The sequence below is a fragment of the Triticum urartu genome, chromosome 1, assembly GCF_003073215.2.
Source record: "Triticum urartu cultivar G1812 chromosome 1, Tu2.1, whole genome shotgun sequence".
Lineage (NCBI taxonomy): Eukaryota > Viridiplantae > Streptophyta > Magnoliopsida > Poales > Poaceae > Triticum > Triticum urartu.
The window spans coordinates 321,907,928-321,929,319 of record NC_053022.1 but is presented as its reverse complement, the minus strand read 5'-3'; the positions used below and the strand labels follow the sequence as shown (position 1 = coordinate 321,929,319).

At 49.2% G+C, this 21,392-nt stretch overlaps 2 protein-coding genes across 2 annotated transcripts; one reads left to right on the top strand and one right to left on the bottom strand.

Moving 5' to 3' along the window:
* Positions 1-3,789: 3,789 nt before the first annotated feature.
* On the top strand, positions 3,790-7,018 carry LOC125509954 (methionine gamma-lyase). The gene is made up of 2 exons (XM_048675031.1): positions 3,790-4,763; positions 6,206-7,018. Exons 1-2 carry the CDS (start codon positions 3,980-3,982, stop codon positions 6,802-6,804), a joined length of 1,383 nt encoding a protein of 460 aa, XP_048530988.1. The 5' UTR covers positions 3,790-3,979; the 3' UTR covers positions 6,805-7,018.
* A 98-nt stretch (positions 7,019-7,116) lies between these two features.
* LOC125509958 (pyridoxal reductase, chloroplastic) lies at positions 7,117-16,582 on the bottom strand. Its single transcript, XM_048675035.1, has 8 exons — positions 16,354-16,582; positions 15,057-15,285; positions 14,841-14,934; positions 14,563-14,686; positions 14,267-14,368; positions 14,014-14,165; positions 13,811-13,904; positions 7,117-7,515 (listed from the first exon to the last, which is right to left on the bottom strand). The coding sequence occupies exons 1-8, from the start codon at positions 16,498-16,500 to the stop codon at positions 7,330-7,332; spliced, it is 1,128 nt and encodes a 375-aa protein (XP_048530992.1). The 5' UTR covers positions 16,501-16,582; the 3' UTR covers positions 7,117-7,329.
* Between the last annotated feature and the right edge of the window lie 4,810 nt (positions 16,583-21,392).

The window sequence follows — 21,392 nt, the reverse complement described above, 5'->3', positions numbered from 1 at the left end:
ATGATTTCAACACAAAGAGAGGTAATTTAGTGACGTTAAAAATTTTATAACCATATTTTCCTCTCTTATAATAATTACATGTAAGATCATAATCAAAATCAACAATATAGCTATCATATAAAATATTCTCTTTATGACTCATGTGCATACAAATTTTACAATCTTCCAAGATAATGGGATTAACATCAACTAAAGTTTGACATCTTAAACCCATTTTTATCAAAAATTTCATAAGATTGGTTGTTGTCCAAGATAGTGGGATTTTCTAATGTTGACACTCTTCCAATCCCACTTTTAATGTTCATAGCATTATGATCATCACCCCAAACATGATCATTATAAGTATTAGGCATAAAAAAATCATAAAATGCCTACAAACATATCATACATAGTTTCTCGTAATTTTATTGTATTAGAAACATAAAAAATGAAGATGTAGTTCGTCTCTCATAATAATTGCAAGTAGGGGTAACAAGCACATGCATATTATAAAATCATCATGTATAATGGTGAAATGCAACCCATCTATATAATCCTTAATAATTGCAAACTTCTCTCAAGCATCATTCATAGTGTTTTTGGGAGAATTCAAAAGATAATAGGACTACCAAGCGTGTGTGCAATAGCAATAATTTCATTTTTAGTATAAGGAACTATAGCAAGTTCATCTCCATAATCATCATTAATATTTGCAGCATAGCAAGCATCACATTCATCAAGAAGGGATATTTCAATCAAATCAACGAGATCATATCAATTATCTACAGATTCCTACAAAGTATCGGTCTCTTCTTGCACAACAGAGATTTTCTTAATAAAATCTTTAATATAGTCATTAGAATCATAATTTTCATAGCAATATTGAAGTATGGATTTTTTCAGATTTATAGAGAGTAGCATCATACTTTTAAATAAAAGAAGCAATTTCATAGGCACCCTTAAATGCAAAAAATTCTTCAATTTATTCGATATCATAGTAATTATAAATACCCTTGGCATAAAAAGATAAGGTTTCATTATCGTTAGACTCACATTGGTAGGGAAGGTGTTTTTATAGTCCTTTCTAGAACAACAAGTAAAATCATAATATCCGCATAATTCCAATCTAGATATTTGATCCCATAAGTGCCCCCCCCCCTTGAGACAAGCGGTGACGCACAAAATAAGCATGCCCATCTAATGATTTCCCCTCAACTGAGCTAGATGGGGTTTCAGCACGAGCACAAATGGATCGAAGATGACCCAAGTAAAAAGCTTTAAGTGACTCCATAAATTCATTATATTTTTCCTTTTATTTTTTTGAGTCAATATGAAGGCAACAAAAGTAAAAATATTTTTTGTATTTTTGATTTTTTAACGAAAACTAATATAGGCAAATAAAGGAACATAAAAAGTAGAACAATTAAATGCTATATGTGTATGAAGGAACTTGTATTTGTTGGGTGAAGTCTCCCCGACAACAGCACCCGAAATTCTTCTGCTACTTGTGATAGGCGTTGGGAATTCCCCCAAGAGTAAGGGTGATGTAGTATAGTAGCAAAAATTATTTCCCTCAGTTAACAACCAAGATTTATCGAACCAATAGGAGAGTCACACAAACAAGGATAAACGGTACCTGCACGGCCGCGCACACACAAAACAAAATACTTGCACCCAATGCGAGGAAGATGGTTGTCAATCCCCTTGAGTCGTTAATTGCAAGGATTAATTCTGTTAAAGATAGATAGATAAATTATAAAACAAAATAAAACATAATATGTGCAAAACGCTATTCAAGATTTTAGTATGTGAAGTGAATGGACCGGGGGGCATAACTTTCACTAGAGGCATCTCTCATGAGCGTAGTAACGCTGGATATGATTATTGTTGGGCAATTGATAGAAAAACGCATAGTTATGATGTTATTCATGGCATGATCAGTACATAGGCATTACGTCTGTGATAAGTAGACCGAAACGATTCTTCATCTACTACTATTACTCCACCCCTTGACCGATATCCAGCATGCATTTTAAGGTATTATAAGTTCATAACAAACAGAGTAATGCTTGGAGCATGATGACATAATGTAGACAAAGTAAGGCCAAATGACATGTTCGAACCCCATCGTCTTACCCTTAGTAGTAACAATGCAATACGTGCCTCGCTACCCCTTCTGTTACTGGGTGAGGATACCGCAAAATTGAACCTAACACAAAGCACCTCTTCCGCTGAAGATAAATTGATCTAATTGGCCAAACTATATGGATAGATCGGAGAGAAAAATAAAGCTATAACAATCACACATAATATAGTTCAAAAAAGACTGAATTATTATCAATGAATGATATGATCATAATCCCACAATTCATCGGATCCCAACAAACACGCCGCAAAAATATTACATCGAATCGATCTTCGAAGAGAACATTGTATTGAAGTTTTTAATTGTCCAATGCTATTGTATTATAAAATGGTGTACACTGAGGCCCGGTTGTCCTAGTGAATTGTTCAATGCTTGTGAAAGAATTGATTCAACAACCCCCCTCTAAGTCACGGCGTTACCCGATCATCTTTGATATGGCGATGAGTGTGTTGATGTTTACCACGTTGCTCATGAATTAGCGATGCTAGCCATGAGACAATGGGACCAAGAACTGATTGTTGAGGTCCCTTCGAGCCTTCATGAACTGATAACCGAAGATTGTAATACCCCCAAAAGAGTAGTTGTTTTGCTCTTTTGGCTAAAATTTTTTTCTTTCTTTCTTTCTTTCATAAAACATCTTTAAATGAATGAATGTTAGGAAGAAGACTTCGAAGCCTTCAAGATTTTGAATGTAATTTTATTTTCTTTAAGAGCACGTTTGATTTTTGCTTGTGCGCACTTAGTGATTCTACTCTCTTATTTGTGTGTGCACTAGCAATGTTTCCTTTTGCATATCAATCGTGGTTTGATGGTGATGTGTTTGCACACAAGTAGAACTTCCGCACGGGATTGGCTGGCATTGTAGTACTGAAATTCAAAGTTCGCTCGTTAGAATTTCCTATCAGAAACCCTGTGGCTGTGATCGAGTTCGTCGTTCAGAACAAGAAGGAAAAGAACTTGCACAGTTACGCGATTACACGCACGCCAATACGTTTGGTCTGGAAGGAGAAGTTGAACACGAGTTTGCCTTCTGGTCGATGGGCCAGCTAGGATCAGTCAAACACTCGTGACTCCGTGATCGTGATGGAACGCATCCATCTAAAAAAATGGCGAGCCCAGATGCGGATAGACGCAGCATCCTGATACGGTTTGCCTTCGGATGCTCACTTTTCCTGCCAGATTTGGGAAGATTCATGGCCAGATTCATTCGAAATCTGCACGAATCGTCTATCTTTGTGGAGTACGTACCAGAATTAGCATGCATGGCGGCCAATTTTGACTGCTGCTAGTAATGGTCGCCTTCGTATAGGAGGCCTGCGTTTCGGTTCATTGAACATGGACGCCGTCTCTTTTCACCGCCGAACATAAGTGCATTGAACCTGCTTTGTTTGTACGTACACATTCACCCTGGCCAGCCGGTTAAAGGGCAAATTAGCTTACGAACTGTCCCATAAAATTTACTCCCTCTGCTCTTAAATATAAAGCCTGTTTTAGAGATCTTAATGTGAACTACATACAAAACGAATCTATACTCTAAAATACGTCTATATACATCAACATTACACTTGCCGTGCATTATTATTGACGTTACAATTTACAAAGAACGGTACGATCTTTTTCTTTTTCTTTTGCCCCGGCACGTTGCTCCTTCCAATCCTGTGCCCGTACGTATGTCCACGTTCACGGCTCGCAGCTCTCCCAACTCCGGACTACCTGCCAGATCCTGAATTCCTGATCATCGGCTATAAATTGGCACCGTCCCCTGCTAGCTTCCCCACACAGCTCTTGATCGATCCCGCTCGCGCTCTCTTCTCTGCAAAAAGAAAACATCCAGTCATCCGTCCTACGATCCCAATGGCCCACGTCCTCGCCGCCGCCGAGCCCCTCACCCTCCTCAAGCGCCCGCCGCCGCAGAACGACGGCTTCGGCGACGACAACGGCAGCACGGAGGAGAAGGCGCCCAAGGCGCGCCGCCGGGAGTCGGACCCGGCGGCGGCACTGGCCGCGGCGCGGCATGAGTTCGGGGAGCACGGCGGCGTGAACATGTCCATCGAGGCCTCGGCCACGTTCACCGTGATGGAGCCGGACACCATGCGCCGGCTCTTCACGGGGGAGCTGGGCCCGGAGCGCGGCGACCTGTACATCTACAGCCGCCACTTCAACCCGACGGTGCTGGCGCTGGGGCGGCAGATGGCCGCGCTGGAGGGGACCGAGGCCGCCTACTGCACGGCGTCCGGCATGTCGGCCATCTCCTGCGTGCTGATGCAGCTGGTGGGCGCCGGCGGGCACGTGGTGGCGTCGCGCTGCCTGTACGGCGGCACCCACGCGCTGCTGTCCCGGTTCCTGCCGCGCACCTCCGGCGTGCAGGCGACGTTCGTGGACGCGGACGACGAGGCGGCCGTGCGCGCGGCCATAAGGCCGGGGGAGACGCGGGTGGTGTACGTGGAGACGATGTCGAACCCGACGCTGGCCGTGGCCGACATCCCGATGCTGGCGCGGGTGGCGCACGAGGCCGGGGCCAAGCTGGTGGTGGACAACACCTTCACCCCCGTCGTCGTCTCGCCCGCGCGGCTCGGCGCCGACATCGTCGTCCACAGCGTGTCCAAGTTCATCAGCGGCGGCGCCGACATCATCGCCGGTAAGGACGCACACATCCAAGAAGTACTCCCAAGTTATGTTGCATGCATGTTCCATGCACGCATGCAAAGACAAGGAACGGCAACAGCTGTTGCGTAGAACGACCCACGTATGCTGGTTAAAAGTCCCACGCATGCAAGCCTATCTCCCCAACTTAAAAGTCAGTTCGACAAAGTCCATACGTACCTAGTTTTTTTTATTTTGGATTGCAACTACCCCACGTTTTTAGTCAACCGTCATCTTATTTAACTGGCGTGAAACAATCGTAATCCGGACGTCTCATTCGTTCTGCAAGTTAGGAAAAAACTTCGGCAGTAGCATCACTTGACACACCCAGACATATTGTACGTGCTACCATGCATGGTGGGGAAAGCTACGCTCAAAGCAGCAGTGCTAGCTCACATGCAATGCCCTGAGACACGGGACGAATGGAAAAGGACATCCCGGGGCTGTATAGGTTCAACTACTAGAAAAAAAGAAAAGAAAAGTATATCCATGTTTAAAAAACGGTCTGGAATAACGATGGGATGGCTATGAGTAGTAATTATTAGGAGAAAATGGTAAAAAATTATGGAACAGCGATGAGTAATTAGGAGAAAATGGTACCCCGCGCTAAACCATTATGATATGACCAATCTTAATCATAGTTTACATAGTTCGTCATATAACACTAGTACTAGTATTACTTATGCCTAACTCTAGAAGCAGAATTCAGTAGCGGGTAATTCACTGCCGGTGGCCGGACATCACTTTACGGGACCATGCATATATGCAAAGAGGCTCTCGACACGGACGCCTCTCACTGTTGCACCCCACGCAAGGTGGTCGCCACTCGCCACCCCCGTGTGCAGACAAGGCCCAAAAGGACGAAGCGATGAGTCAGCGATGCTCACCCACACACGTATACGTACTACGAGTACTCGTCTGTAGCCAGCAGCAGCTACTTATCTCTAGCTAGTGCGTGTGGTGTCCCACCTAACCCGTTTTGGCCGTGCACGCGTACGCTCCCTCGCATGCCACCACCACCACCGTCGATCGTCTCGCGGCCGGACGCGAATGATGGAGCCTCGGCTGCCTGCTAGCCCTCCACGGTCCATGGACGACGCTACCCTACGGGGTCGTCCTCCTTTGGCTCCTTGCGCGTTTTCGCGCCATCTGGTCGATCATTGCGCGAGCGAGCGAGCTGTTCCTCTTGCCAGTAATAATTGCCAGCCCGTGAACGGTGCACACCCCACGCATTCATTTTCTTTGGTCCGTAGTAGTCCTGCCATGGCATCGCTCTACGGCGCCGACGGTTTCTTGTGGCTACGCTTTTGGTGCCTAGCGCGATACACCGAACCAAACAAACAACTGATCTCTCGCAAACTTGCATGCATCTAATTGATCAACCTATGTGAAATCTTGCAGCAAGTAGTAGTGACTAACAAGTGTTGACGATTGCAGGTGCGATCTGCGGGCCGGCGAGCCTGGTGAACTCCATGATGGACCTGCAGGACGGCGCGCTGATGCTGCTGGGCCCGACGATGAACGCCAAGGTGGCGTCCGAGCTGGCGGCGCGCCTCCCGCACCTGCCGCTGCGGATGCAGGAGCACTCGCGGCGCGCCGCCGAGTTCGCGGCCCGGATGCGGCGCCAGGGCCTGCGCGTCACCTACCCGGGCCTGCCCGACCACCCGCACCACGCCAGGCTGCGCGCCATGGGCAACCCGGGCTACGGCGCCGGCGGCATGCTGTGCCTCGACATGGGCACCGAGGAGCGCGCCAACCGCCTCATGTACCACCTGCAGAACACCACCCAGTTCGGCCTCATGGCCGTCAGCCTCGGCTTCTACGACACCCTGATGTCCTGCTCCGGCAACAGCACCAGCAGCGAGATGGACCCGGAGGACCGCGCCCGCGCCGGCATCTCCCCCGGCCTCATCCGCATGTCCGTCGGCTACAACGGCACCTTGGAGCAGCGCTGGGCGCAGTTCGAGCGCGCCCTCGCGCTCATGCAGCAGCAGGACACCCCCGCCGCCGCCGCCAAGTACGGCAAGCCCGTCTGACGACCCGAGAGGCTTTGCGTGAACCACCAAGCCCTGATGCCTCATGGCATGTAATGTATTATATACTCCTACCATTACTAGCTAAGTAAGTACGGTTAAGCGCCATCTGGACATGCCAGTGTGTTAAGCAGCGCGCCTGATTAGTCTTTGAAGAGCGTACTGTAAGATGCATCATGCATGTATTATCGGAATAAATTGGCGTAATTTCCTGTCAGTGATGATTTGTCAACTGCCATCCCGATTTTTCTTTTCGCTCGCACGCTTCGATTCTGCATTTACTGTGGCTAGTTGCTGTCCATACCAACACCAGAATACTGTTTCAGCAATCAGCTAAAGCTCTAGATATCTAGTCAGAATTCACAATGGCATGTCTCTGAACTCTTAAGTTCTGAACTGAACTCTGAACTAGGCAGAGAAGAGGAAGCAACATGTCTCTTTTCTGCACAAAACGTAGGGTATCTCTCTGCTCTTTGTCTCAGGTTGCTGTCGTGTTTAATATTGGCGTTACTGCAGTTTCCAGTTTGCTCATGCGGTCTGAAATATGTTCTGAACCATCTTCTTGGGGCACTCCATCGCCGCGGCTTCCAGCTCTGAGATCTCATCAGGGCTCAGCCTCCAGCCGAGCGCGCCCAAGTTGTCCTCCACGTGCCTCACTGTCTTCACGCCGGGAATCGGAATTGCGCCTTTGCAAACGCACCAGTTTATAGCCACCTGCGTTCAGTGAAGTGTCATGCTTTGTTTATCAGTGTCAATTTTTTTCTTCATATTTGTATATGTATGACATATATATTGACGAACGTGGGAAGATCTCTTCTTGAAAACTCTAGCTAGCGGTAGTGTACTTGTCGTATTCAGTCACATGTCATCGGGTTTGCGGTGGAATTTTGGAGATAATGGGTATGTTCGCCAATTTGTTCAATGTCGATGTTTTGACTTTTACTTGGCATATTTAAATGGAAAAAATGCGGCATGTGCATCAATCAATGCAGAGGATGGAGGATACATTCTTTTCAAAAATAAAATTTACGCGTGGCAAGACCGCAAGAGCATGACCATCTCTCAAGCTACACGTGGGACTGCCCGTGGAAATCACACCTCAATCCACATGATCCTGACACATGGCCAATAGTGGGGAGCCCACCCAATACGTAGGTGGGCTTGGCGGGCAAGTACAATCCCACAAAACATGGGCAAAGACACTGTCACTGCAAAACGTCGCGGGTGGTCGTGACTTCAATTGGGGCGTCGCGGGTGGTCGTGACTTCAATTGGGGCGTGTTTGGTTGCCTGCGTGAGGCCCAATCAGGTCCGCACGAAAAGAAAACAGCATGTTTGATTGGCTGCATACATTGTTGGGCTTGTATGGCACGATGTTTAAAGCACTCCTGGGCCTGGCTCCCTGGGAACGCTCGAATCGACAGTTTATCTGGAGCCAGGCCCGAGCAGTGCCCGTGGGCGGCGGCGGCTGCACGCGCGCGGTCACACTCGAGAAGCTGCGCCGCTTCCCGAAGCGCCGGTAGTTATTAGCTTCACCACCCCTCACCGCTCCCCCTCCTCACTCTCCCCCACTCCCCCGGCGGCGGCGGATCGGAAGAGAGCAAGAAGACCACCGGATTCCATCACCGGCGAGCGGATCATCACCTGGCCCGCGGCAATGGCGGTAAGCACTTTTCTGTTCGTCATGCACTACTTTTTCGCGTTCGATCCGGCGGTAGATTCAATCCATGGCGGAGAGGGGAATGGAGAATAGAGGTAGATAAGCATGGCAGTTCATACTAGTTCAGACGAGTTCATACTAGTTCATGGAAAAAAGTCCATTTTACTCCCTTGAAGAAAATGAGTGGTTCACATAACCCCCTGAACTTTATTTTGGTTCACTTAACCCCCTAATCTATCCCAAACCGTTCAAAAATCGTCATTGGTGGGTTTGCACCGGTGGTTTTGCTGACATGGACGAGGTCAAAGCGTTGTTGACCAGTGGGGCCCTCCTCTGCCTTCTCTCCCACATCTGCAGCCACCCCGAGAGTGCCCGAGCTTCGGTCGACGGCCACCATCGCCGTGCACGTGGCCGGAGGAAGCATAGAGCCACACCAAAATGTCGGGATCATCTGCCTCGTTACCCTCTTCAACTCTGCCAAATCCATTGTGCCAAGCCAACCCCAATCGAGCCTGGCATCGTCGTCTTCCTCGCCATTGCCGCCAGCCACCACGCTAAAATCCGCCATCACCAGCGCGCCCCCGACCTCCACGACCCCTTCGTTGACGCGAGACGACCTCACGCACCTTCTGGACAGGTTCCCGATGAGGCCCGCGACCCCTTCCCCGCAAGCCTGCGCCCCAGTCGCCGCCTTCGGCGTCCATGGCGTCGCTGCAGAGCACTTCTGGTCCCCCTTCCTGTGCCAGCACCCCCTAGGTGAGCCCCTGCTCCTCCGGAGCCTCTCCGTTCCCTCCCTCATCTATGTAGCCTACTCGCGCAGTGCGCCACCCATAGCAGCAGTGGGGGCTGGAGCTTGGCCATGCGGGGAGAGCTCCTCGGGGACGCGCAGCTCCAAATTGATGGGACGGTCAGCTTCAAAGGAGCACCACGGTGCTTAGGAAGCAGAGAAGGAGAAGCGGGGCTCACTAGAGGAAGAGATCGAGGCGGCGACAGTCGATGCCAGAGGCGGGGAAGAAGACATAGTCGCCGGTGATTTAGGGTGACTAGGATAAAGTCCTTTGGCATGAGCGTATAGTAGAGCGAGGGGAAGCTCTAGGACATGGATTGAAGGGGAGGGGGAGGTGTTGGCCACGCGGGCTAAGAACTACAGCGCCGGCGGCATAAACCAAGCGTCGATTATGCTCTCTAGGCGTCGAGGAGGAGAGTGGGGATTCGATTGACGAATGGGCCCCACACCCCACCGGTCAAATACCGCCTTGACTGTGTCCATGTCAGCAAATGGGCTCAAAAACCAGCTAGAGATGATTTTTGAACGGTTTGGGATAGATTAGGGGGTTAACTGAACCAAAAAAAAGTTCAGGGGGTTATGCGAACCACCCATTTTCTTTAAGGGAGTAAAATGGACTTTTTTCTAGTTCATGCAAGATCAGAATAGAGGTAGATGCGGTTGAATTAGAAGGGGGATTGGGGGATTTGGGGTACACAACAGACACGGGCTAACCGTGGCGGCCGTTGAGGCGTGCAGAGCGGCGGGTCGAGTGGCTGGCCTTCATCTTCTTGTCCATCGCCGTGCGGGGCGGCGGGTCGTCTTCGTCCTCGGCGGAGTCGAGGTCGATCTGCCAGGTACGACGGCCTGGCTCCGGCGCCCTCACTGGCATCTGCACCGGTTCTTACTCCTCATTAGGCTCCCCACCGATGATCGCCGGCGGCACGATTGTCGTCTCCCAGTACACTGCGGCACGACGGTCATTAGGAGCCCAATAGTTCTTGTACTTGGACCACCTCTTCCTCTGTTTAGCGTCGTCGGAGATGGCCTGATTCATGACCTAGCGAATGATGTCGACTGCCATCGCGCCCTTCGCTAGGTTAGGAATCAGCGTCTTCAAGTCTTGTGCAATGGCCCTTATGAGCACTGCATCAGATTCCTTCTGCATGTCAGGCATGGAGCCGAAGTTCGAGCACACCTTCATGGTGTTCTCGAACTTGGTGTGGTCACTAGCCAACCATCCGAGGAAGAAGGCCCTCCAGCCAATACCCCAAGGGAAGGGGTTGGTGTTGGAGTTGGAGCTCATGGCGATGGAGAGGAGGAAGGTTGATAGTGAGAGAAGAGAGGGAGTGGGTAAGTAGTGGTGGTCAGGGTGAGTAAATATAGGCGCGATGGCGAGGAGGCAGAGTGACAGTCATGTCATTTTAACTACATGCTCTTCAATAAGCCATGAACTCTGTGCTGTGTCTGAGTCCATGAATTATGTGCAGATCGAGGAAAGCAATGAGATGGGCACGGAGGTGCTCCCGACCGTTGACAAGAAGGGGAAGGAGCTGGTTCATCCAATGTCCGAGGTGGTGCTGCCGCCCACCGCCAAGGAAGAACCGAAGACGCCAATGGTTGGTGACGACGAGCGCATGGAGGAGCCCCTCAGCAGCAAGCGCCGCAACTACGGCCACTACCATGAGGAGGGTGGCCCAACTCACTTCTGCAAGGTCATCCTTGCACCAAAGCTTGAGTGCATCCCCATTGCCTCTGGACTTCCCCAAGCACTTCGTCGCGGTGCCAACGGAGTTCAAGCCAAGGAACAACACCGGCTGCTCCTGGAGGGTGACAGTGAAGCTGATGAACGGCAGGGTGACCCTGGATCAGGGTTGGGCCACCTACGCCGCCGTTCATCAGATCAAGATCGGCTACATGGTGACGTTCAAGCTCCTGACTCCCGACAGCCTCAAGGTCATCATCTTCGATGACGATGGCATTGAGGTGGTAAACAAGTGCGGGAAGCACGACGAAGCCTTCGCCGCCAGGGACTAGGGCCGGGGCACCTCCTTCCTAAGTACTATCGAGTCTGCTTTATGGTTTATGCGTTGAAGTGTTTGAACTATCGTTATGATGTGTGGTACTATGTTATCTGAACTATGCTGTTAAGTAGTTGATGCTCTGTTTATGCTCTACTCTGCTGATGATGTGTGGTACATGATTGTGCCGAAGTGTGCTGGTAACCTCACCAACTAGCCAAAGAGGTTACCACACATCAGGCGTTGCATACAACCAAACACCATGCCTTGGATTTGTCCACTTACATGCAGGACAACCAAACACCGGGCAATGTGGTTCAGCCCATGCCGACAAGAGGGCATGCAAGCAACCAAACAACTTGCAGATGGAGCATTTGAGGCTGCATTTGCATAGCCAGACTGAGTTGAGAAGGCTATGCAATGCAGCTACTGTAGACCTACGGCAACCAAACATGCCCCATGTGGCCATCTGAGTACGGTGATTCCTTCAAGGAAGCCTCGCTTGTTGGCAGTGCAAAACCTTGTCGGTTGTGTCGCGCCTATCTATTTTCTAACCGATGAACTTTTTTTTCTTGAAATCTCAGAACCTTTTTTATAATGGGAACATTTTTTGGAAAATGCCTAATTTTTTGGAATTTGTGATTTTTCTAAACAGGGAAGTTTTTTGAAATTCCAAACAATTCTTGAAAACATGAACACGTTTTTGAATTTATAGTATATTATTTTATACAGTGGAAATTTCAAAACAATATTTGGAAACACATTTTTAACCCAATTGTTTTGAATTTATGAACAAAGTTTGAAAATGAAACATTAAAAAATCCAACCAATATTCGAAAACAAGAATATATTTGAATTTTTTAGCAGCTAGGGAAGCGACCTGGCAACCAAGTGACTTAAGGCTTGTTGCTCGCATGGAGCGATACACAACATCTACCGAGTAGGCCATGGGAGCCTGTCAAGTGGCTGATACGTGTTGGACAGATGGGCTCCGGTGGTCTGAGGGGAAAACTTTGTTTTTGTCACTCTAGTTTTTGCCAACTTTGTTTATGCCACTCTACAATTTGACATTTTACTTTTGTCACTCTTAGTTTTTGACAATACATCACAATTGCCATTCTGTGGCAAAGCAATAATTTTAGAGTGGCAATTGTGATACATTGTCAAAATCTAAGAGTGGCAAAAGTGAAATGAAAAGTTATTGCTTTTGCCACGGAATGGCATTTGTGATGTATTGTCAAAAACTAAGAGTGGCAAAAGTGATATCTCAAATTCTAGAGTGGCATATGCAAAGTAGGCAAAAACTAGAGTGGCAAAAAACAAAGTTTTCCCGTAGAAGAACCCACTAAATTTTGGCCTTAACCGTGAGATCCCATGGAACATTTTAAGGCCCTGTTTGTTTCAACTTTAGGCAGCAGATTTTTGTAGGAAAAAATAGAAATTGAAACAAACAATTATTTGTAATCATCTTTGACAGTGAAGCTGAATCTAGATTCAGACCCTTTTCAATGCAATTGCCAGAAGCACGTCCAAGCGTACTTGAGTGGTAAAGCAAATTCTGCGAGTGAAGCTAATCTACATGTGATTCGAAGCCAACAGGGCCTAAGTGGGATGGGCTTGATCTTGCCGACTAATGCCTGTGCCCATCTGCAGCCTAAACCGCCTCACATTCCTAGCTGCATGCGCACGTCCCAGACATACCGTAGCTGGTGCAAAGCTATTGTTAGGGGAATGTATCCGGTGCACCCGCACTTGTGGTGCTACCGGTGCACCGGATGCCATAGAATGTTTTAAAAAATCTGAAAAAAAATTCTAGCACGTTAACGCAACATCAATGTATGATGTCACAAAAATTCGTACAAAAATATGAAATATTTTTTGAGCTATAAAAATGACAAATTTGACATCGGTGTGATAATGGGCCAAATCTAAAGCCCAAGTTATGTTATGTACTATTTAGTGTTGAATTTTTCATTTTTGTTTTTTGAGTTATATTTTGAATAACTTGAATTTTTGTGACAACCTGTTGTATGAGTGTGCTAATTTTTTTTCAATTTTTTTTGAACATTTTAAAAGCACAATGTGAGTTCGGTGCACCGGTAGCACCACAAGCTTCGGTGTACCAGATATTTTCCCCTATTGTTAGCAAACGAGAAAAAGAAGCTGCAATTTTCATAGAGATTCAAGAATTTGGAGGAGCTTTTGGTAGCTGTGTTGAGTTATGCCTGTATCGTAGGGAAGCCAATGAGGCAGCTCAGAGATGTGCAAAACAGGCTAGCAGCACTAGAAGGAGATGCCTTATGATAGACTTCATTCCTGCTTTTCTTACTGATGTTTTACAGTATGATTGTAATCCTTCTTAGTGTTTAATAAAGCTCCTTGATTGAAAGAAAAAACCAGATGTCAAATTACGGCATGCACATGGTTTCCTAACATATTCTGGCAGGGTAAAGCCAAATTTCAGGAACTCTGCACTTACTATGTAAAAAAAAGACCACTTGCTGTGACAGATCCCTCAATTTGGGTCACTCCAAAGTCGTTCTGCACTTAGGAAAACACGTACCTGGGACATGGTTTTGCCCTTTCGGTCGGCAATACTCTTCAAGCAAGACAGCAGGGATTCCAGCCCAGGAAGAATCTGCCGGAACAACACAGATCTGCATTGCAGGATATGTTGAGAAAGAGAAGAACATACACTCATGAACTGCAATGCAAATTCAGAAAAGGGAAACGGCGCATATTCGCTCGTCCCCCATCGGCCATTACCTTGGCCCATTTGGAAGGTTAGAGGCGTCATATTTCCCGGTGAGCATGCCCAACCCAAGAGGGCTATAAGCGATTAGCCGAACACCCAGGGAATCGCACACGGTTTTCAGCTCCATCTGCTCATCGCCCATGCTCAGCAGCGAGAACTGCACCTGCATTTACAGTAAGTTTGAGGCATAACTACACTGAATGAGAAGTATAGTTAGGCCCAATAGGCCGAAGATGCACGGCCAGCCATTTTCTCGCAGCTAACCTGAGCTGAGCTCAGGGGGACACCTCTGGATGCTAGGTAGCTGTGGATCTTCACAAGCTGCTTCGGCCCATAATTGCTCACACCCACGGCTCGGACAAGACCCTGAAAACGCCACAAACTTCCAGTCAAATGAATGATAGGAAACATAGCATGGCGTGTGCACTGCACAAATCATAATTCAGAAACTTTGGCCAGTTATGTGTCTGAAGAAATGATAGTCAAATCATACATATGTAGAAAGGAATTCAGAAACTTATATCGATGGCATGATATGATTTGTCTGAAAAAATGGCAACCTTGTCATACATTTCAACTAGACTGTCCCAGAGAGCGCGCTCCTGCAGAGGTGCATAGTTAGCAGTAGACCAATGCAGCTGCCCTATTCCGAGCCGATCGATCTGTAACCTTTCTAATGATGACCTGCAAAAGAGGCACTCCGCAAGGTGATTAGAAGCTAATGCAACTTCTCAGATATGCTCCGTCTGAGCTATATGTTTCTGCACGAATCCATTGAATGGATTGAACAAAAGGAAATATGGCTGATGTACATTAAGCACACAAATTGGAGGAGTACTTGCAGGCGTTGACAAACTGGCCTGACGTTAGTCGCCAAGGATACGCGGCAAACTTAGTTGCGATAATCACATCATCTGGAGACTTTATTGGCCCTGTGACAATACAAGGGCATAGAAAGTGTCATAAATTTTAAGCCATACAAATGATAGAACAAGTATCGGTTCACGGTTGCTGAATTCATTTTAAGCAAATTATGCTATCCAACAATCCAAACCTTGGCACTCGCGGATAAATTTTCCGAGCAGCCTTTCGCTTTGGCCATTCAACTTCCCAGTTCCATAAGAGTCGGCGGTGTCGAAAAGGTTTATCCCATTCTTCAGAGCCAAATTGAAACACTCCTGCAGTTCACTATCCATGCTTTCCTGGTAGCCCCAGAGCAGCTGGTTGCCCCAAGCCCATGTTCCAAAACCCATGGGGGAAACTGAAAGGGGCCCAACTTTCACCTACATTTGTGAAACAGCAATGTTACCTTGAGCAGAATTCAGTGAACAAGAGTTGATAACCTAACGTACTAATTGTACAGTCCTCATTTTCTTTCTGAAGATTGCGTTGCATGTTATGGTTCAGACTGTCATGTGAGCATACAAAGATGAACAATTAGCGAGTTGGCTTTACAGATTTCTGGACACTGCACTTGTTAAGAGTTCAATGTTTCACTAGTCCATCAGGACTTTGTGGAAGAGGGATAAGAGCTAATCAGGTCAACTAACCCTCTGCCTGTTTTGACGATGGTCTGATGAATCAACCAACCCTTTTTCTCCTTTTCTTTAGAGGTGCTATCAACCAATTTTACTAGAGACGCTATGTCAGTAGCTTTTCACCCACCTAGAGTTAAAATAAGCACAGCAACAGCAACCTTCTGTCAAGCCTCTAACCCGTTCTCACGCGATGTGGAACTTTTGGGTCGCCGTGCACGGCTTCGGTAAAGAGGAACGGCAGAATCAGAATGCATATCGACAATAGCTCTGAACCAAACGAACAGGGGCTTTTTTCCGTTTGATCCGCAGCCCCTGGGACACCACAGATTAAAGTACTGCTACTGCTACTGCTAATCTAATCGCGTTCCTGCCTCGTGAACAAGTGTGGGTGTGTGCGAGTTCAGACGGTTGTCCTCGTGTCTCATCTACTCGCCATGTTCTTTGATGGCGAGCTGTACTGTACTGTAGGTTCAGCACAGCTCATGTCATGTCGTGAAATCGGCAACGCAGTGTGGAAGAGAGGGTGCTGTGTAACCATTCAATGTTGTGTCGATAGTCTGATGCTGTGTCAAAAACTGCACCAAGCCCTGCATGCCTGCTTCACAGTTCACGGCGCTAGTGCTACTATAGTTTAAGGCTCTGGAATTCTGGATAAGCAAGACTGCAAGTTTATCAAAAACAGGGGAAGTGCTCCGATGGTTGCGCGACTCGAGGTCGTCGCTATGAAATTCATGCAAAATTGATGTGAAATCGCCGCATTCCGAACGGTATAATATGCAGGAGACATGTGTAGGAGAGCTGGCGTGTCGGGACCTTTTGCCACGGCCAGAAGAGGGGTCCGAGGCGCAGCGCCGCGGCGGGCGGCGGCGGTGACGAAGGTCGCCGGAGGAGGACGCCTCCGCCGTGCGGCTGCGACGAGAAAGGCGTCGCCGGCGCCGCCTTGGCAGCCGGCTGGGCCATCGTCGGTGGAGGGTGAAGAGGGAGGGAGGGGGCGCGTTCGTTCGTGTCCGTTCGTCTCGCGATAAAACCCCATTCGTTTCGATGCGGCACGCGTTGCGTTTTACTGGCATGTGCATCGCACGTGACCTCCTTTTTTTTCGAGACAACGCACGTGACCTCCTGGCATGTGCATAGCCGGGCCGGTGGGCAAGCAGAATGTGGGCTAAATTTGTTCTGGCCCAAGCCCAGCGAGCATGTATGATTTCTTTTTATTTCCAGAAGATTCTATAAACTCCCGCTTCGAACTTGAACTTTCCTGGAGGGTGTCACGGCCATTCTCTGCAAGAAAAGAAAACGTTGTACTTTAGGATTGTAGGGGGGAAATGGCTACTGGTGTACTGCCGTAAATATGAAATCCTCCTTGTCTTACCACTGAAGTGCCAATTAATTAAATGGGATCAGTAGCTCCTAAACTGAAAGACTGTTGATTCTGCCGATACATATTTGGATATTTGCATTCAAGTTGTGCCGCCGCGGCAATGCCAGCTACACGTGGTAAGTAACTGGTACGTGAAAGACGGGTGCATGCTGATATTTGCCCTTCTAGTATTTTGCTACGCCATGCTTTTCCCCTGCAATGCTTGTCGACAGAGTCGAAGCTGTCTGGTCGTCGATGCATGCTTTTTTTTTTTAAATGGAGGCATACCCTCGCTCTCTGCATCATGATGATGCATGCGGCCATCTTATTTATAATTCAGGAAGTATCGTCATAAAAGTCTTACAGCTCGTAAACGGAGCAAAAAGAAATAAAGAAAAATATATGCGGACAAGAATAACCGGTATGATAAAAGAAGGATAAGCTCCCTAGACTCCTATCCTATTATGCGAGCGCCATCCGAACCGGTTGAATATAACCCGAACTACCATCTCCCATTGGTCGATGCGTGTGGTGGATTGTTTGGCATCGACAGGCGCAGGCCTAGGCGCTTGAGCGGTGAGGGCTTTATCGATGGTCGTTGAAGGTGGAGTCGGAGTCGCCCTCGCGGATGAGTGATGACGATGACACCAGATTGCAACCTCGACGGCGCTTTTCTCTCGACAGCGTGTGTGTTCTTGTGTGGGTTGCTAGGTCGTCCTTTGTTTCTTGTTTTTACGAACATGTTGTGATGGGTTTCACCCGGTTTTTGGTTAATTTACTGGGCAACTCTATTTGACCTTTTTTAATGAATCAGATTTTAAGAAACCGTGTTTAAGAAAATTGGTTACTGTGAGAGAAGAAATTGTTGGTGCTGTTGTCCTAAACCTAGTACTCCATCCGTTCAAAAATACTTGTCATTAAAATGAATAAAAGGAAATGTATCTAGATATATTTTTGTTTTAGATTACGAAGGGAGTACCATACATACGGGCACGGTGAGCTGCGCGTAGACGACGAACGAAGGAGTACTGTGCACGCAGTGCAATACGTACCACTCCATCAGACCATCACTGACTGGCTGCCTGGTTGGTGGCGCCGTTGATGCTACTAGTAATAGAGACTGGACTACGTACCGGAGCATCAATCGCGTCGGCATCGTCTTGCATGCGTCGCATTCAAACCGGCGCCAGAGGCAGCGTCCCCGTGAGTTATGGGAATTTATGGCCGCGCAGCAGCGCCTCAGCTAGGGGAAAAAGGAGCTTTTCCGGGTGCACGGATCTCGACGTGGAAAGTCTCCAGGGCTAGATGCTGCTGCTGGCTAGGCAGGCTCACTGCTCCTCCTCGGTTCTCTACAAACCTCGCGTCGTTTCCGTGCGGGTTACTCGCGGCACCGCCGCTTGCGGCTCCTGCGCTCCCGTCGCCGTGGGGGCGGGGCGCCGAATCATTTCGCAATCGAGTAGCGCTGGACTGCGCCCGCGCGCCCTGTCCGGTCGTGGCCTCGCTCTCACAGCGTTGGACTTGCCTCCGAGCATCAACCATGGGCATTAGAGCATCTTCAGCCTTGGCCTCTCAGGAAAGGCTAAAAATTGCCCCCTGAAAATGCACCGGCGCTAAACTGCGCATTAGGGGCATGCCCTCAATCGCAGCGCCGATGTTTTTTTAAAAAAGTTAAATACGACGCAAACACGGATTAAATTTAACGCAAATATCGGCGAGTTCATTCAAATTTAAACATATTTTACAAAAAAAACTACTACGGGTTGTCTCCGCCGTCTCCATCGCCGCTCCTCGCCGTCTACCTCGCCGCTCCCCGCCGCCCGCCGCCCGCCTTTGCAGTTCTACATGCCGAGGAGGCGGTAGAACAGCGTGTAGTCGCCGCCGCCGCCGTCCCTGCTGCATCCCTCCCCCGGTTGGCGCGGCGGGTTGGATGGTCCGGGGGCGTCCTCGTCGTCGTCGCTGTCGAGGATCACGATGCCGTGCGCGTCCTCGCGCCTACGCTTGCGGGCGGCGATCTCCTCCAGGGTCCGTCGCTGCCGGACCATCTCGTCGCGGAGGTAGTTGTCCCGCGCCCACTGCAGTGCGTCCTCGTCGGAGAAGCCGCGCCGGGCTATCTCCTCGTACTCCGCGGGGAGGCCGGGCTCCGGCTTGGGCTTGACGAGGACGAAGTGGCCGGAGGGGGGTGGAGTCGCCGATGCGGACGCCGGAGCGGCGGGTGCGCGCGCTGACAGGCGTGTCCTGGGGCTCCGGCTTGACGGGGCGGAGGCAGGGAGAGCCCGACGAGCGGCCGGATGAGGAGGAGGACGCCCCGGGCCGCTCCATGCGCCTCGGCGTCCAGGATCTCTCACGACGGCGTGAGAAGGACGGGGGGGGGGTACTCGAGGCGCGGCGTGTTGCCGCCCTCGATGTACTCGAGGACGGCCTCCAACATGCGGCCGGGCACGCCCCACCACCGGCGCCGACCCTCGGAGTTGAGCCTGCCGGAGGGCACGACACCGTTGGTGGCCTCGAGCTGCTCGGCGTGACGGCGGCGGAAGTAGGGCTCCCAGAGCGGGCTGTCGGGGACGTAGCATGGCCCCTCCCTCGCCACCCGCGACAGGGACGCGCGGATACGTGCGATCTTCGCACGCCGCGCCGCCCCGGTGGGTGGTGGTGGCACCGGCACGCCGCCGGCGCTGATCCTCCAAGCCCCGGGCACCCGCATGTCCGGCGGGACCGGGTACTCAGCCTCGAAAAGGAGGCGAGCCTCGTCCTCGTGAAGATGGCGGCGCCCGAAGCCATTCGCCACTGCTGAAGGAAATATGCCCTAGAGGCAATAATAAAGTTATTATTTATTTCCTTATTTCATGATAAATGTTTATTATTCATGCTAGAATTGTATTAACCGGAAACATAATACATGTGTGAATACATAGACAAACAGAGTGTCACTAGTATGCCTCTACTTGACTAGCTCGTTAATCAAAGATGGTTATGTTTCCTAACCATGACAAAGAGTTGTTATTTGATTAACGAGGTCACATCATTAGTTGAATGATCTGATTGACATGACCCATTCCATTAGCTTAGCACCCGATCGTTTAGTATGTTGCTATTGCTTTCTTCATGACTTATACATGTTCCTATGACTATGAGATTATGCAACTCCCGTTTGCCCGGAGGAACACTTTGGGTGCTACCAAACGTCACAACGTAACTGGGTGATTATAAAGGAGCATTACAGGTGTCTCCAAAGGTAGATGTTGGGTTGGCGTATTTCGAGATTAGGATTTGTCACTCCGATTGTCGGAGAGGTATCTCTGGGCCCTCTCGGTAATACACATCACCTAAGCCTTGCAAGCATTACAACTAATATGTTAGTTGTGAGATGATGTATTACAGAACGAGTAAAGAGACTTGCCGGTAACGAGATTGAACTAGGTATTGGATACCGACGATCGAATCTCGGGCAAGTAACATACCGATGACAAAGGGAACAACGTATGTTGTTATGCGGTCTGACCGATAAAGATCTTCGTAGAATATGTAGGAGCCAATATGGGCATCCAGGTCCCGCTATTGGTTATTGACCGGAGACGTGTCTCGGTCATGTCTACATTGTTCTCGAACCATAGGGTCCGCACGCTTAACGTTACGATGACAGTTATTATGAGTTTATGCATTTTGATGTACCGAAGGTTGTTCGGAGTCCCGGATGTGATCACGGACATGACGAGGAGTCTTGAAATGGTCGAGACATAAAGATTGATATATTGGAAGCCTATGTTTGGACATCGGAAGTGTTCCGGGTGAAATCAGGATTTTACCGGATTACCGGGAGGTTACCGGAACCCCCCGGGAGTCATATGGGCCTTATTGGGCTTTAGTGGAAAGGTGAAAGGGGCTGCCCATAGTGGGCTGCGCGCCTCCCCCCCTCCCCTAGTCCTATCAGGACTAGGATAGGTGGCCGGCCACCTCTCTCTCTCTTTCCCCCTTGGGAGTCCTATTTGGAATAGGATTGGGGGGGGGGAGTCCTACTCCCGGTAGGAGTAGGACTCCTCCTGCGCCTCCATAGGGCTGGCCGCACCCCTCTCCCTTGGCTCCTTTATATACGGAGGCAGGGGGCACCTCTAGACACACAATTGATCATTGAGATCGTTCCTTAGCCATGTGCGGTGCCCCCTGCCACCATATTCTACCTCGGTCATATTGTTGCAGTGCTTAGGCGAAGCCCTGCGTCGGTAGTACATCAAGATCGTCACCACGCCGTCGTGCTGACAGAACTCTTCCTCGACGCTTTGCTGGATCGGAGCCCAGGGATCGTCATCGAGCTGTACGTGTGCTAAGAACTCGGAGGTGCCGGAGTAACGGTGCTTGGATCGGTCGGATCGGGAAGAAGACGTACGACTACTTCCTCTACGTTGTGTCAACGCTTCCGTTACGATCTACAAGGGTACGTAGATCATACTCTCCCCTCGTTGCTATGCATCACCATGATCTTGCATGTGCGTAGGAATTT